The sequence below is a fragment of the Spermophilus citellus genome (genome assembly GCF_964194105.1).
Source record: "Spermophilus citellus genome assembly, chromosome: 16".
NCBI classification, from domain to species: domain Eukaryota; kingdom Metazoa; phylum Chordata; class Mammalia; order Rodentia; family Sciuridae; genus Spermophilus; species Spermophilus citellus.
The window spans coordinates 28,440,674-28,453,374 of record NC_138196.1 but is presented as its reverse complement, the minus strand read 5'-3'; the positions used below and the strand labels follow the sequence as shown (position 1 = coordinate 28,453,374).

The window sequence follows — 12,701 nt, the reverse complement described above, 5'->3', positions numbered from 1 at the left end:
ATGTCTAAAGCATTAGCCTTTCTTGGGTATATCTAAGGTAACTCGGTCATTTATGTTGTATTCTGACAAATAGAAGATTTGTTTCTAGAATGCTTTAATTGCTATTTCATTCTATATACAACCAGTAAATAACTGGATTGAAAAATTTAGGTAAACTGTTGCTTTCTGATACCTCTTGAGAACGTCAATTAACCACGTTTGTCAAGATCGTCCTGCAAAACAGAAGTGCTGCGCTAAAGTTTGTAAAACTTATTTGGAGCTGACCTGATTCCTGGCACTGGGCTGAATTTTATCTGCTTCGCTAACCTTTAGGAATCCCTCCCAGCTGCTCTGAGTTTCCCTAATGTAGAAGTGAATCTAGGGGAACGTACGCACACGCTGCGACTCTACATCGCTTCCTCTCTGCCCAAAACACTACACCGATGCTCAGTTGCCCACGCGGTCCCTTTCTCGACCACCCGGTAGCCAGGCACTCGCAGAGGCGACCAGGCTCTCCGTTCCCGCGGCCGGTTCCCACTTTTCTCGCTAGAGGGCAGACCCGGCCCACGCAAAGCCCTTGGGCGCCAGGGCACGCGCGCACCCAGCCTCCGCTCCCGCACTCCGGTCCCACTCCAGGGTTGGGCTCAGCGGCTGAGGAGCTGGGGGAAGGCTGTGCCAGGGAGCACAGCACATCCGCAAAGTCCGGGAGGGTACAAGCCGGGACTGTCGCCCCCCGTGCTAAGCTCAGGGCGTGGGTGCCCAGGTGAAGGGCAACCCCCAGGAGCGAGAGCACCAGCCAACTCAGCGGACACCACGGGGCAGAGCCAGGAGCACAGTGCTCAGGCGGACGCGAGGGGGAGAGGCCACAGCACCAAAAGAGAAGGATGGCTGGGCCGGGGCTGAGCACTCACCTGGGCTCCGGTCGCCCTCCGCGGGCGCGAGTTTCTTGCTGGAGCCCCGGTCCTTCTTCTTGCCCTTCCCCTTGCCTCTGCCTTCTTTGCGCTCGGACATCTCTCCGGTGAAGTGAGCGCTGTACGCGTACTGCTCCTGGCGAAGGCGACGCGCGTCAAGTTTGGTCCAAGGGTTTGAATCGGTTAGAGGGAAGTTTGTCCCTCCAGGGGAAAGCGAACAACCGGGCTTCGGCGCTCGCGCTGCGCAGGGGAGTCTCCTGTTGCCTGCGGGGAGCAGCGCGGACGCGGCGTGCGGTCCTAAGCCACCTGGAACTGACGGTCTCTCCGTCAAGTAGTCGCCCTCGCTCTGGGGACTGCACCGGTTGCCCTAGGTCCCGCGGCTGGCGACTCCCGTCGTGGCCTCTCTCCGCGACCTCGCAGCCAGAACAGGGAGAGCGTTCACCGTCCCGCCCGCATTCCCGTCGCCCGGCAGCCGCCGCCGCTCCTCTCCTGCCCTGGTGCTAGCCGGGAGTTCCGACAAGTTTGGGGGAACTCCTCGCCGGCTCTTTTTCAATTGCCCCACAGCTACCCACCTCCCGCCCCGCAGGTTGGAGGCTGGCGCCTCCTTTTCACCCTCCCCTAGCCTCGCCCCCTCCCTCTTCCCCACCACACCCCCACCCCGAGGCGCGGACACGCCACCGGGAGGAGCCTGGGCTCGGCGCTCCCGGGCGCAGTCCCTTTCCTCCAAGCCGGGCCAGGCGGGGCGGGAGGGGGAGGGGGCGGCGCACAGAGCGGCTGCCGGGAACCCCCGACAGGGGTCGCTGGAAGCTGCGCGGATCTGCGACCGCCACCGCGGCTGCTGGAGCCCAGCCGAAGGGCCCGGGACGTTCAAAGATGGGACCCGGGGCTCTCGCTCCTCGCTTTCCTCCGCGGGCAGGCAGTGGCCTCCAAGCTGGTCCGATCGCTTTAAAGTGAAGAAAGATGTTGGAGGAAAAAGTTTGCAACTCTGACACCTGTCCCCTAAACGAAGGTTCTGCAGCCCTTATGAGGGCTGAAAACGTTTAGTATTTTTTCCAGGAAAGTTCAGAGTTTATTCCTTTTTTCATATTAATGAAGCTTCCCTCTTGCGTAGCGCAAAGGTAAACTCTTTGAGGAAGGGAGTTTAAGGTAAGACCGGAAGGGCTCCAGGAACCACTAGGACGATCTGTCTGCACTTCGTATCTGCAACTTGAGAATGTTCTGCCTTCAAGTACTTAAAAATGGGTGTGTTCGAATTTTCATCTTCACTTTTTCCTCAAATACAAAACAAACAGGAAAAATCTGGGTTTTTCTAAAAGGGGTGTCATAAGTTGTAATGCTTACTACGATTTAATTTTTTTTAAAAAAATTGATAAGCTACGACTCAAAGCACAATCGACAATAATTAAAATGACTACAATAGCCGGGAGTGAGTTCCTTCCGCTGTGTAGGAAAGCAAGAAAGGAGCGGTAGAAGGAACAGATCAGATTAGGAGATCCTGAATTCATCAGTGCTAGTTTCCTCAGGTTCAAACTTTTCTCAGAACTGCACGTGAAACCTACTAGTTCCCTTGTCCTCCCTCTGGTGGAGAATTCTGAAGAGCTTAAAACCCAGAAAGCATTGGCACTCCCCTGAAAAGGGCAAAACCCAAAGACCATAGTAATCTTCACTGGGGAATGATCCAGAACAAGTCTCCACGTAAAGAAAATATTGAACGCTACACCACCGCTGTGACTAAGACTGTCTCAGACTGTTCATTGACAGTGACCTACTCTGGCGCTGTGATGATAAGGAAGTGGTAAACATGAACAATCCGTGCTCAACATCTACTATTCCACTTTCAAAGGGGCTTGCTCCTGTTTTTCCTTCTCTGGGATTAATGCTAACTGAACCATTGCCTACCTACAGCCTTCTCTGGATTCTCTAATTGCCACCTTATAAGTAGAGGTGAAATACTGGTGCCTCCTTGATATGTAGGTGGGAAGGGAGAGAGGCAAAAAGTTCATTTTAAAATTGTCTTAAAATAAGAGTGATTTTATTCTACTCTACTTTGCATTGGAATAAGAACCAAACTCTGTTGGGGTGGGCTTAATTATTAAAATATGACAGCAATATTGCCATGGTTCTTTACTTTTAAAACGTTTGATATCCTCTGACAGCTTTCCAACAAACACCAAATACAAATTTCACTTTGCCACAAAAACAGCAGAACCAAAGAATACATTATGGATATGTGTCAATGGTACTGTAATATTCCACAGAGTCCAATGTATGGTGGACTCTGAATATTGGGTGAAATAACTCTGCTTTCCCAGGAGGGGCCACTGCTCAGCAAGAAGGGACAACAAAATTCAGAACATAGGAGTCCTTTCAAAGATACTTTATCTCAAGGATGTGACACAGTGTAAGGGTTTGGTGTACACCAGCCACATGTTATCAAACATACTATTTTGGAATTTAAGGACTTCAATGTATTTTGAAACTAAAAGCAAATAAACTTAAGATTTCCCCACATAAAATAGAAAGCTAGTAGTAAAACCCATCTCCATGAAAATAATACAATTCAGTGATTTGGGGAGGAGAGGGTCTAGCTATTTTTCTTCACAAAAAAAAGCTTATTAATTCTCATTTCATAGTAATTTTCACATGAGCATAATGGAAAAGTGTATAATTTTGTGATAATTTTCTATTTGAATGAACCTAAAGATAGTTGACAATCTTCCAAACCTAAGCAGAAATGATCGTGCAAAAGAAAAATGATATTTCATTACCTTTAAAATAAAATACGGCACCCACCAGTATTCCTATAGAAATTTTAGGACTGGGGTATGAATGAATATGAATAAAGGAAAGTGAATATAAATTAATGTTCAATAGTTACTTTTCATTGGTTTGATATGGCAGAAAGAGGGGTGGAAAGACAAATATTACAATGATAATTGTTGAAGGAACTGTAAAGAAGACAGTAAACTGGCAGTTGAATGACAGGGCTGCTTCCTAGAACTATGCCCAGATTCTGGAGTCTATTTTGGTGGTCAATTGCAGCTGAATTGCCAGGAAATTACAGAAAAGTCCAATTTTTTTTCTACTATTACATTGTTTAAACATGTCTTTATTCTAAAGAATACTTATTTCATGTTAATTTCTCAGGAATTGATTTTATTACATATTTACAACCAGCAAAAGGATAACAAAATTAAAGTCAATTTATTTGATAGTTAAAATATTTGTGAGATTTATCTAGAGTTTAAAACTGTCCTTAAATTATCCATCTCTGTGGTCAGTAAGTGGCAAATGAATTTATTTGGCATTTTCACAAAGACTTGGAACTGATAGGACAGAGGGACAGAGAAAGGAAGAAGAATTTTTTGCTTTTAAAAAACGTAAAATATGAACGGCAATTGTATACGGTAGAAATAACAACATATCTTCATGGTTTAATTTTATTAATTTGTTGGGTATTGTTCAGCTCTTAGAACTTGTATCATATAAGACATATCAGCTCTCAACTAACATGTCAACCTGTCAACATATGTCATCTGAAAAAAAAAGAAGCAAATTATAAATAAGCACCTTGAGAAGAAAGGCAAAATGTAGATCTTATATAAAATGACAGCTTAAAAGAAGTGCAATCATGTACCATTACATTTCTTTGGCTCGGCTTCACTTTTAGAAGTACTCTTACAATCTATAAAGCTGGTTGAATATACTCTTTCGGTAATTCCCTTTTGGGACTACTCCAACAAAAATTTTAAAACAGAAAAAAAAAATCATACAAAAGAAGATTATTAAGTGAACATAAAGTGCATTTTTGAAAAATACTATGCATATTTATAGTAATGAGAATTTAACTTAGAATTCTGCAAATAGTTAACAACTTTTTTAAATGAAGTAACTTTTAAAATAACTTTGTGACAAAGTTGATATTAATGAAGATGGATGAAGGCAAAGAAAATCTCACCAGAGTCAACACCATCTGAAACAACCACCAAATGAATATGATTCATTTGTTTAACAAGCATTTATGGAATGAAGAGGTGGACAGTGCCGAAACAGAAATAAAATATTACTCCTTTTATCATGAAGCTAAAAATTATGAGAAAGACATAAAAACAAACTAAGTATTACAATATGTTATAAAAAGCAGAACTGTGTAGGTTTTCTGGAGCTCATAAAATTTGAGGGACCTTTTAAAAGGCAATGAGTACAACTTTAGAAATACAAATTTAGGCTCCCTAGCCTAATCTGTTCAATGCCACCTGCTTAGCACATGAACAGTCTTGGATTCAAACTGCAGCAACAAATTATACAAATTCAGGTACAAGAAAATGCAAGAGCCCTTATAAATGAGAGGCCTTGGAGTTTCATTACCTTCAAGATGAATTCACCTCTACAAATTTCAAGCATATTCTATCATCTGCAAGAACTGTAGTAAGGCTACAGGATGACTATACACTATTTTAGAGATTAGCTAATACTATCTTAGAGATTAGCTAATACTATTTTAGAGATTAGCTAGTACTATCACTGCCAGTAGGAGACATTAACAAACAATCACAAGGAATGGAGCACTGGTGGAGTGGTGCACACTTGTAATCCTAGGAACTCAGGAGGCAGGAGGCAAGAGGCAGGAGGATTGCAAGTTCAAAGCCAGCATCTGCAACTTAGGGAGACCCTATCTTAAAAGGGGCTGGGAATGTAGCTCAGTGGTAGAGCACCCCTGGGTTCCCAGTGCCACACCCTACAAAAAGGAAAAACTGAATTGACTATCCTGTAAGGGAGAAAAAATAAATGAAAAGAGCCTTAGTAATTCACAGATTAGTACTTGTTCTGTATGTTTAGACTCTGAGAATCAACCTGCAAGTTAAATGTGTTAAGCAAAGTGTTTCTGACCAGCTAAAGGGCAAAACTAGTAATGGTGTGATCTATTACTTTTAGCAAACAACAAAAATTACTAATTAACTCTACTTTGTCTGCTGTGGAGAGAGTCAATTTCATAACAGAATGGTGAGTTTAGAATCCAAATACCAAACAACATTTAAAATAAATCTATGTTTATGCTTTTCTGCTTGTGTAATTTTAAAGTTTATTATATACCAATGATTTCTGTTATCTTTATCATTATTAATGAGAAGATTACTTCATGATTGATATCAGAAATTAAATATAGATAATACAGTCAATTACTAATTCTTAATTTCAGTTTTATTTCTTTTTAGGGGGAGCACTATTTGGCAAATTGATTCATATCATAAATCTCTTTTTTTAATTGGTTGTTCACAACATTACAAAGCTCTTGACATATCATATTTCATACATTAGATTGAAGTGGGTTATGAACTCCCAATTTTACCCCAAATGCAGATTGCAGAATCATGTCCGTTACACATCCACATTTTTACATAATGCCCTATTAGTAATTGTTGTATTCTGCTACCTTTCCTATCCCCTACTATCCTCCCTCCCCTCCCCTCCCATCTTCTCTCTCTACCCCATCTACTGTAATTCATTTCTCTCCTTGTTTATTTTCCCATTCCCCTCACAACCTCTTATATGATTTTGTAGAGCAATGAGTGTCTCCCTTCATTTCCATGCAATTTCCCTTTTCTCTCCCTTTCCCTCCCATCTCATGTCTCTGTTTAATGTTAATCTTTTCTTCCTGCTCTTCCTCCCTGCTCTGTTCATAGTTGCTCTCATTATATCAAAGAAAACATTTGGTATTTGTTTTTTAGGGATTGGCTAGCTTCACTAAGCATAATCTGCTCTAGTGCCATCCATTTCCCTGCAAGGTTTCTTGTGTAATTTTATGTCTACCACTATGCCTGTCTCATCTTAGCCAATGCGTACACTTTGTTAATTAGTGATTAAAATGAAGATCAATAGAGTGATTTTCATAAGCATTAAGATTAAAATGTGTACATGTATGTATTGTGTATTTAGGTTTATTTGATTAGATTTTTAAATGATAGTTATGACTGTAATACTAGGCATGACATTTTGAGGTAACTTTTGTTAAAATAAGCATTTTTTTCTAATTATTTTTTAAATTTATATATGACAGTGGAATGTATTACAATTCTTATTCCACATATAGAGAACATTTTTTTCATATCTCTGGTTGTATACAAAGTATATTTATACCTTTTGAAGAATAATTATACAAAATAAAAATTTTAGCCAGACATGGTGGTGTCAACCTGTATTCCCAGAAACTTGGGAGGATGAGGCAGGAGGATCACAAGTTTAAAGCCAGCCTCAGAAATTTAGGGAGATCTTAAAAGAAGCTGGGGATGCAGCTCAGTGATAGAGCACTGCTGGATTCCCAGTACCTGAATATACATGCTTTTTTTTACTCATAGTTACAATCTCTCAATGGTTTCTCTAAGGATTGATGCAGTAACATTCATACAATGATAAAATGTCAAGGAAATGTTTTCTTCTCTCTTCTGTTTGTTCTCTCTCTCTCTCTCTCTTATTGGGGAGCAAACCTAGAAATGCTACACCACTGAGCTACATTCCAGTCCTTTCTGTTTTTTTATTTTGAGGCAAGGTCTTGCTAAATTGCTGAGGCTGAGGATGAACTTGTGATCCTCCTGCCTCAGCCTCCAGAGTTGCTGGGGTTACAGGTGTGTGCCACCAGAAACCTGCAAAAAAATTCATTTTTCTCTTAAATTGCCTCTGCAAGTTTCACCTGAAGATTACATTTATTGTCTTCATTTCCTCCCTTGGATTCTTTTTGAGGGTTCAGAGAAAGCCAAAAGGCAGCTGAGTTTTAGCAAGGAAGTTCTAGCTGTGAAAATAGATGTAAAACTCCAAGGATGGCATTGTTAACAGGGTAAAAATTTCTTCTTATCCTGGGCATGATGTAAAGTTCTTCTCTCTATAAGATTATTTTTCACTCCACAGACCAATGCTAAGTCCTCATATAAGCACTGAGCTACACTCAGAGCCACCTCAGAACTCACTTGGAGTTCAGACTTAATTCCTTTAATATTTTGCTGTCTTCTCATCATCCATACTCTACGGGACATATAAAGGGATTTCTTCAGGCACACTTGGGGCTCAGATTCTGTGAGCATTTACTATATCAGGAGAGATCAGATGCTTCAATAGCTTTGAACAGACAACCCACATGATCCTGTGCAAGGTTACCATCTTAGTTCCTTTCAAACACACTTTCTTCATTATTGTGAAAAGATTCAATCCTATTACATTTATAATGATGCTCAAATATAAATTAAATGTCATGACTGATGAATTAATATGTCAAATATTTGAACAGTGAGAGTAATTTAGCAGGTCAACTCTTTTCTCTGTTTGTTCCATAAGAGACACCTGGTAAAAGGCATTTCCAAAACAGATTATAGTATATAGGAAATTACTTCATAATGTCATCGTGATAGCTGGGCTGCACGGGATGAAATGTTGACCCACAATATTCTGTACCTGGTCCAGTTATGCAATAACAACACAATATTTTTCCTCTTCTTTCCCACATTAATCTTTATAACTTCCTTACTAAATCCTTATGAAAACTGCCCTCCTTTTGTTCAGTTCCTCCCCATGATAGAGCCCAACGCTTCATATATCTAACTTGACTAGGAATTTTTAGTTTCAAGCTGAGAGCCAAGACTGAAGTTCTCAGTGGAATGTTTCAGCTATCTCCACCCCTGGATCGAGGCCTAGAAGTCAGCTTTATGCTCTGCAACAAACCAACTTTCAACAAGCTATATGTTAGAGAAATCGTGTGCATGTGTGTTAAAAAAATATGTGTGTCTTTCAATTCTCATTCATTTGGGAAAAGAATTTCACAAGTATTAACAACTTATGAAAGGCAAGCTATCTTTTAAAGATGACTTAGCAGGATAATTAGCTAACTTGACAGAAACCAAATGAATGTCCAAAAAATAACTGGTGACCGACCATGCAGAAGATTACATTCTTATGGAAAATATTGTCTTTGCTGCTTAATCATAGAGACTGGGTTTGTTCCAATGCTTCCCCATAGGTACAAGATGGAAACCACCACCTAATTTAAATGGAGCAGGGAGCTCTGGTCTCGGCTGGGGTCTTTATAAAGTTTATGGAATTCACTGGGGTCCAGAGAAATTCTGGGAGTGGTCCTGGGCCAGAGATATTCAAATGACTGTCTAAGGGTATGTTTGGATTATTGTTCGTGACTGATCTTTGGTGGCAGGTTTACTGAGGTCTCTGGGATCCCATAAAGCAGTTATATCCAGACCTGGAAAATTCTTTCAATTGAGCTGAGATTCACTGCCACTGACTCAAATGTGGATAATTCACAAATGTGTATCTACTGCTCTAAATTTTGTCTGAACTCCAAGCCTTTATTTGTAACTCCCTCAAATTAGACATGTCCCAAATAGAGTTGATTAATTCCCAACCCTGTCCCCAAAACTAAAAGTTCAGCTTAGCTCAAAATCACAAACTAGGTGTTATCCTTCATTTTTGTTCTTCCATCTTCTTTTCCTTCCCTCAGTCCAACCACTCGGTGACCCCAATGTCAGCACGTTCACCTCTGAAGCAGTTTTTACTCTCACCCCTTTGATTCTTCCCTTGTGTGGGTCCTCTTTATCATTCTTTGACTGGATTTGTTAAGTTCTCATTTTACCATTACAGTTTCAGTCTTCATACTCAGCTATTCTTCCTCTTGCCACCAGAGTTAGTCTTCTTAAATACAAATTATTATCTTGTCATTCCTTCTCATAATGTCTCCATTGAATTCCTGATGCTATAAAGTTGAAATGTCACTACAAAGGACTGGCAGACCCCTTCCAATCTTCCTGCTGCATGAATAATCAGCCTCTTTTTATCTACCTTCCCTATGCATTTGGTATACCCTGCACATCAAAGTATATATTCTCTTACCTAACTTCCTCTCTGTTTGTCTTCTACCTAGAATTTTCTTCCCTTCTCAGCCTGGTAGACTTCTACACTTCCTTCTAGAACCAACTAAGAACTCACCTCTTCTATTTTTTTCCTGATGTTCCCAAACAGAACAATTTTTTGCTGAATATGCTTTCCTTACATATCTTTGGTTAGCACCTGTGTTGTTGTAATTATGTTTTCCAGAGTGTCTCCCTGTTAGGCAGTAATGATGCCTCAAGGAATCATCTCTGTATCTCCTTAAAGGACACACCCAACATGTGTGTATTATAATGAACAAACTATGTAAAGATTCACAATTCACATTTAATTCAATTTCATAGTGATTCAGGCAACAGTTTCCAAATTTAACTTTTTACTCTAACTGAAACTAGGCATTCATGATGCAACTCCAACTTTTCCAAGTTCTGCAGCTGTATGAGCTACATCTTAATTGATTTGTTCAACCTAAGTTACATTTTGCAGGGTTCTAGAAAAAGGCTAGTGATTTCTACCACCTCATTTGCATTTACTAAAATCTATATTACCCCTTTGTTTAGCACCCTATGCCTTATTTCCTCATCATAAAAAACTGTTTTAACAATAACACCTATTACTCATGAATAATCATAATTAGGTATTGAAACATTCTAGTAAGCCTTTATTTGTAAATTCCTCCATAAATAAAATTAACTTTATTACATGCAGCCTTGATCTTGATTTTTGAAACATGCAATTGTAACTCTGGAAGAAGAGTTCCTTCATATAGTTGATATTTTTCGATTGCTTGAGATAGCCTCCATCTCTAAAGGGTACCTAGAACCCTGTGGCCCATCTACCATCCAGGTCTCTGCCCAAATCTCCTATGGGCCTCTGAGGGTCACTGTCTCTGCCACAGGCCTGGACTAAAACCTGACAAAGACAAGACTGTACTCAAGACAGTGCCAATGAATCAGACTGAGCTCTGAATTCTGACTCAGCCACTTCACTGCTGTTTCATCATCTGTGAGTTAGGATTATAATATCTCCTGTATCAGATCATTGTTGAGGATCAAATAAACACATGAAAGTAAAGTGTCCAGCCTACAGTTGTCACTGAGAAAATGGCACGTCTTTTGTTTAATGCCATTCCGTGACTTCCAGCAGCTGCTGCTGCACCTGACAATCAGCACAGGTTGCCCCAATATTTCTAAATCCAGGCCAACTTTACAAAAAGGAATTGTATGCCAAAAAGAATATATAATTTTTTGCTATTATAATTAATAGAGAATTCTGAATGATCCCAAGCCCATGGCACTTATGCTACAAAGAACAATAAGCCAATAAAAATGGAATATTTTATGGATATGAATTTGAAGGTTTTGCTTCATTGCTTTTAATTCATTTCCTCTTGTCATTCCTTTCTGGATTTTTGGCAGACCAGACACTCTGACCTTACCCAATGCGAGGAAGCTGATGGGAAAGGGAGGTGAAAAGAAAAATTAGTAGAATATAGTCCGCTCTCAGTATATGCAGTTTCCTCAGCCACAGAGTCAACCAACAGCTGATCAAAAATATTTGGAAAAAAACACATGTATTTGTAATGAACATGTCCACAGCTGTTCTGTATTTTTATTGCTTGTCATTATTCCATAAACAATACAGAATAACACTTATTTCCATCACATTTACATCATGTTAGATATTATATTTAGAGATAATGTTAAGTACACTGGAGTATGTGTGTAGGTTATATGTAAATACCACACCATTTTATATAAGAAACTTAAGAAATCTGCAGTTTTGATAGCCATGGGGTCCTGAAACCAAATCCCCTTAGATACCAAGGGACAACTGTACCACCAATTTGGTAAATAGAATTTTGAAGTGATCCACAAGATTTCTGTTCCCTGGTATAAACACCAGGATGAGAACTATTATATGGTGGGATACCACCCCTATGATTGGGTCAATTAGTGAATTTTGAACTATTCAAGACAAAGATTAAACTGGGTGAATCCGATCCATTCAGATGAATCATGAACAAGAGGGTAGATCTTTCTGGAAGAGAGGAGTTCTGCTAGATGTAAAGAAGTAGCTGCCTTTAAGTGAAAGAGCTACATGCCTAAGACCTTCTGGTGGTCTCTAAAAGCCCAGAGTTATCCACAACTGATAGACAGACAACAAGAAAACAGGGGCCTCCGTATAACAACCGTAAGGAACAAAATCCCACCAGCAACCTGAATGGGTTTGGAAGAGGTCCCCAGGCTCCAGAGTGCGGCACAATCTGGTCAATTTATAATTTCAGCCTTGTGAGATCATACGCAGAAGACCCAATTACGCTGTGCCTAGAATTCCAACCTATAGGACTGTGAGTGTGTGGCTGCATGATACTGTTTTTCACATGCTAAGACTGAATTGGATTGGGTCATTTATTACACAGGAGTAGTAAGCTAATGAAGTTATGCAAGCATTTTAATTTATATAATGCCTCTGACATCTAGGTTTTCAGGAGAGAAAAATGACTAATAGGAAGAAAGTTTGGAATCAGTTGCAACTATATCTGCTCGGCTACTTACTAGCTCTATTGATTAAGGCCGACTCCAATCAATGAGGAGCTAAACAATAGACAAGGTCACCTCAAAGAGACTTCTAGGCTCTGAAAGTCCTCCATCACTGTGTTTTACCCAGTTGGGCCATAAAATTCTTATTTTTTTCAAAGAATAAACCCAGGCAAGTGGGGAAAGAAGTTGAAAAATTTGAAAGACCACAGAAGATCAAAACTGATTTGGAACTCCCAGCTCCTCTACAATGTAGATCATTTTGTCTCTAACCCTTCCTCTGAATATCAGCAACACAGACATCAAAGGAATTCAAGGAGGTTTATAAGCCTTGTCCACAGTCCAAGGAGGACCCGAAGAGTGTGGCTTTGTTCTATTTTTGGAGGGT

The 12,701-nt window shown here is 40.3% G+C and overlaps 1 protein-coding gene across 8 annotated transcripts in view; it reads right to left on the bottom strand.

The window, feature by feature from the left end:
- The window catches only part of NRG1 (neuregulin 1), a gene marked incomplete at both ends in the record, with an annotated part of 1,011,199 nt that overhangs the window by 201,032 nt on the left and 797,466 nt on the right, over positions 1 to 12,701 (bottom strand). For 7 of the 8 annotated variants that reach the window (XM_081269697.1, XM_081269696.1, XM_081269695.1 and 4 more), the window contains one exon: positions 891 to 1,379. The exons of the other annotated variant lie outside the window; for it this stretch is intronic. In XM_081269697.1, coding sequence (XP_081125823.1) covers positions 891 to 990 — 100 coding nt within the window. Of the gene's footprint in view, positions 1 to 890; positions 1,380 to 12,701 lie in introns of those variants that run through there. 8 annotated transcript variants of the gene reach the window in all.